At 45.8% G+C, this 5,000-nt stretch overlaps 1 protein-coding gene across 3 annotated transcripts in view; it reads right to left on the bottom strand.

Annotated features, from left to right (window-relative positions):
• Positions 1 to 5,000, bottom strand: part of LOC310797153 (solute carrier family 12 member 7-like) — a 42,602-nt gene that overhangs the window by 5,281 nt on the left and 32,321 nt on the right. For all 3 annotated transcript variants that reach the window (XM_083659472.1, XM_083659473.1, XM_083659474.1), the window contains exons 16-22: positions 4,798 to 4,917; positions 4,394 to 4,498; positions 4,012 to 4,180; positions 2,894 to 3,089; positions 1,707 to 1,876; positions 737 to 868; positions 510 to 617 (exon numbers count right to left, since the gene is read on the bottom strand). In XM_083659472.1, coding sequence (XP_083515598.1) covers positions 510 to 617; positions 737 to 868; positions 1,707 to 1,876; positions 2,894 to 3,089; positions 4,012 to 4,180; positions 4,394 to 4,498; positions 4,798 to 4,917 — 1,000 coding nt within the window. The remainder of the gene's footprint in view (positions 1 to 509; positions 618 to 736; positions 869 to 1,706; positions 1,877 to 2,893; positions 3,090 to 4,011; positions 4,181 to 4,393; positions 4,499 to 4,797; positions 4,918 to 5,000) is intronic.

The raw sequence follows: 5,000 nt of genomic DNA, 5'->3' as shown, positions 1-5,000 counted from the left end.
AAAATGATCTATTTAGTTTGCTAGGGTGTGTTGCACGTGAATACTAGAAGCAGGGGTGTCATGCAAGCCAGGGGACACAATTAGGGCGGGCGGTGGGGGGTGGCATCCATCATTGATGATGTCATTGGGAATTGTGATGACATCATCGGTCACGAAGGCCCATGTCATCATGGCAGTGGATGATGACATCCCGGTGAGGTGACACGCACGTGACCTCCCCACCTCCCACATTCGTCTGTCTGTTCAGATGCCGAAGTGCCACCTGTCCAGGCCGGATTTGAACCGGTGACCTCCGAGGAACGAGACGACAGTTTGTAAACGGCCACAGCTTCATCCAGTGTGCTACTGTCGCTCATCGCTCTTAGCTCCTCGACCATAACCTTCTTAACCATAGTGTTGTGGGCAGTTTGTTCACATTTCACACTGTCATATTTCAAAAACAATGATGTGCTTTTTTCCCTTCTTCTTTGTAACCTAATCTTCAACAGTGCTGTTTGTTTTCACTGTACCTCTCTCTCCCTCTCCGTGCGGGACAGCTGCATCTGTCTGAGCATCTGAGATCTCTGCTCCATCACCAGGGTCTTCTCGTAAGTGAAGGCTGAGATGTCGCTCCCATGCTAGAGGGGGAGAGAGCATTTGGATCTTTTACAGATATACAGTAGATGTTTTAGCCATGGGCTGATTGACTTGGATTGACTGGATGGATGGATGAATGGCTGCATGCAGAGAGTCTCACCATCTCCACCACCTCCACCTCTGCATCCAGCCGCAGCTGGTAGAGGAACATCTGGAGGTCTTTCTTCATCTGGATGGAGTTGTCATCCATTTGGGCCACTGTGAAGATGCGCATTTTACACTTCCTCCATACCTAAAGGAAGGGTAGAGAAAGACAGACCGAAAAGAAAGGAGGACTGTTAGCAACCAATAATGTAATCATTTCCTGAAAATATAATAAAATTTGCATGTAACTTAATCAAAAATGTAATGAAATCTAATAACGTGAAAACTTTACAAAGAATGTTAGAAAATGTCCCAACTGTTATTGTAATAGAATTTCTTTCTTTCTTTCAAAACTGACGTGGACGTGGAAACAAAAATATATTGTATTTTAGATGTATAGAGCTTTTCATAGTCATTTTAGATGTCTGAGGAACATGTTGATATTCTCAACAGTCTCATCTTTTCACTCTGTCACTATGCCAAGGATGTCATGATGTCATGATGTCATGATGTCATGATGTACACGACCTCCGCTCTCGTAAACAAGAGTTCACAACTTCCATTTGAAGGCAGCACAAGTTGTAGGTTGGCAAATTATGACATCATCAGTTTTGAATAAAAATAATTACCCACCTGAAATGTTCTTATAATATCAGTCAGGACATACATACAGTTATACAGGATTGTATTAACGACATTATTGCTCAAGTCATTGATTCTTATTACATTTTCGATAACGTTCAGTGCACATTTGATTACATTTTGTGGCATGATCACAGTACATTTTCAGCAAATTATTACATTATCGGGCACCGCAAGGACGTTCAGTTCAGAGAATCAAATTTAGAGAATAGCTGAAAGGGGATTGAGGAGACAGAACACACACACACACACACGCACACACACACGCACACACACGCACACACACACACACACACACACACACACACACACACACACACACACACACACACACACACACCTACCTTGTGCTGCCGGAGTAAGAAGGGCAGCAGCATGAGCAGGCCTCCATCGTGGACGATCCACCACACGTCGATGGTCCCCTCCTTCAGCCGCTCCTGGTTACCGGGGAAACGGTCGATGTTCTTAGCAACCAGCAGGGCCTGCTGTGCTGAAGTGGTCTCTCTCACCGTCTCTGAGAGAGACAGAGAGACAGACAGAGAGACACAGAGAGAGAGAGACAGACAGAGAGACACAGAAAGAGAGACAGAGACAGACAGAGAGACACAGAGAGACAGAGAGAGAGAGAGAGAGAGAGAGACAGACAGAGAGACACAGAGAGAGAGACAGAGAGAGAGAGAGAGAGAGGGTGGGGGGGAGAGAGTCATTTTAAATGTTTGTTTTTGGGATTTGTGCTTGTAAAACATATTATACAAGCAAGGATTTTTGTTTTGGCATTCAAGAGTTTCTGTCAAGTACACTAAAGTAAGTAAGTAAGTAAGTAAGTAAGTTAGTAAGTAACTAAGTAAATCAAGTACAGCATTGAGGGAGTTTTCTACAGTGACTTTCTGCCAACGTTGTGTCTCCCAAAGCCTGCAAGCATACTGTATGATAAATCATGCCTATGGATCTATGCACAATGTTCATCAGTAGGAGGTCCAGCGCCTGATACTAAATAACATGTGATTTCCTCGAGCTCATGGTTTTCTATCAATATCTTTTGTTCCAAAATGAAATTAGAAAATGAGACCCTAAATGAGATGAGAACATGGCACATCTAGCATGACAAATACAATGAAAAAGGCCCTAAGGAATATTAGTTACCTTGAGTTCTTATTATTATTACACCTAATTATCCAACCAGAAAACATTGCTTACAGTCTCTATGCTGTAAAGACAGTGACATTTAAAAGGGCATCATCGTTTGTCCTTTTAAAATATTATGCAGTGAATTTCACACTGTTCACCCACACTGGCAGAATCTTCCAAAAGGACAAAAACCAAGACTAGCTGTCAGACTTTTTTTTTTTTTTTTTTTAGCAGTAGTGAGTTAGGTTTTATATTGTGTCTACCTATGCAGTTGTGTATAGTTGTGTCTACCTATGAAGTTGTGTATAGTTGTGTCTACCTATGCAGTTGTGTATAGTTGTGTCTACCTATGAAGTTGTGTATAGTTGTGTCTACCTATGAAGTTGTGTATAGTTGTGTCTACCTATGAAGTTCTTCCAGGAGGAGGAGTCCTGGGCCTGCTTCCAGCCTGTGGGCCAGGCCATCAGGACAGCGTTGTGCTTCATGCCTCCCAGGCCTGCAGACTGGATGAGCAGGGAGAAGCCGTCTCGTAGGTTGGAGGACACCACCACGTGGGAGAAGCCCTTGGTGCGCTCCGCAGACATGGCCGCCTTCAGGTTCTGATGGAGCCCAGAGCAGAGAGGAGGAAGTGCTTGAAGATGTTTCAGAGTGGATTTCTGCATCATCACTGTGGTTTTGCACCAGTCAGAGTCCAAGAAGATGTCAGATGAAAGCTGAGAATGCTCAGATTCCGTATCAGTGTGATCTGTCTACGACCAAAACTCACTGAACTAGCAGCCGAAGAAAAGCAGAAGGTACTTTGAAACAGGTCACCTCTGGAGCAACCTACACGTTTTCACCAAGATTTGGATGGTGCAATAAGGCAGGTTCTGCTTGGTTCTAATCTTCTAGCACAGGGATACTCAACTTGCTTTGCCCGGGGGCCACTTTCGTGAAATGATAGAAGGCCAGGGGCCAGTTAATAAACAATCAATATAAATGTTTCTGTAGCGGATTGTAGGTTTTTGGGGTGTCAGCCGGCATTTAGTCTGACAATGTTGTGCACACCGAATAGTTAGTTAGGTTAAGTACATACATAAGTGCCTGGGTAGTGGGTAGCGAGCAGACGGCGGTATTTGACAATTTAGCAGCTAAATCATAGATTATTGAAAGATATTGCATATTCCAGACTGAAATGCTATAACAGAAGTGGAGTATTGGCCAGAATGACATGAACATTTGGACACTTATTCAGCGGGTATCTTGCATGTTGCGTTCTGGTGCACTGTATTTTTTTTTTTTTTTTGCAATTCCATCGCGGGCCACACATCGCACACAACAGTGACTGTTATCTCTGTTAGCTGTTATCTCTGTTAGCTGTTATCTCTGTTAGCTGTTATCTCTGTTATCTCTGTGTGACTGACTGGCAACCTGTCCAGGGTGTTCCCCTTCCTTCCACCCAGTGCATGCTGGGATAGTTCTCCACAGCTAGCCGTGACCCTGGATAGGATTAAGAAGGTGAGGGGAAATGAAGGAGCGAACCTGTTCTCCGGTCTTGGCGTCATTCCCCCGGGCCATGTAGGTCCCCTGCAGGACGGAGCCCACGATGGTCAGACCTTTCCCCGCCTTGAGCTGCGTGGTGAAGGAGAGGAGGCGAGGGTGCTTCACCCCCATGTCCGAGTCCAGCTTACAGAACACCAGCAGCTGAGGTCTGTAGGGAGGGAGAGGGAGGGAGGGAGAGGGAGAGGGAGAGAGGAGGGAGAGAGAGAGAGGAGAGAGAGAGAGAGAGATTATGTTGGGGTCCGACATTCACAATGATCACAGCAATTTGCCTTCTGTTTATGAATGTTATAGCCACACTATGACACCAACACACACAGACACACACACACACACACACACACACACACACCCCCACACACACCTCCAGTTCTTCGTGTGTGGTGGCGCCTCCTCCAGGCGGATGAGGGCGTAGCGTGCTGCGTTGAGTGACAGACCTCGGATCCCGTCTCCCCACTCTTTCTCTGCCCTGCGATCAAAGGTCAAAGGTGGTACATTTGCAAAAACCGCTTGCGCGGCCTCGCCTGCTCTGCAGCTCGGCTGCTGCGTAGCCTCGCCCACCCTGCAGCTAGCCAAGCTGGCTCTCCAGTGTCATTTTTCTCCCTCGTTAATGCGAGTTTCCATGCCAGGCGGTATTCAATGATGAAATGAGCAACGGAAAGAACACGTTTGATCAAAATACCCTCAAGCACTTTAACAATTCAAACTAAGTCATTGATTCTCCCTTATAGGAGAAACACCATTTTAAAACCCTGAGCCCAGACTCACCCTCTATACTCAATGTACTTGTAGATACAACCCGCTATCACCATGGCAACCAGGGCGTAGTACCAGGAGCAGATGAACATGAGTGAGAGACACAGGCTCATCCCTAGGAAGGATAAGCTCCTGCAGGGGACACACACACACACACACACACACACACACACACACACACACACACACACACACACACACACACACACACACAC

The sequence above is a fragment of the Poromitra crassiceps genome (assembly GCF_964638095.1).
Source record: "Poromitra crassiceps genome assembly, chromosome: 23".
NCBI lineage: Eukaryota > Metazoa > Chordata > Actinopteri > Beryciformes > Melamphaidae > Poromitra > Poromitra crassiceps.
This window is presented reverse-complemented; position numbering and strand designations above follow the sequence as displayed.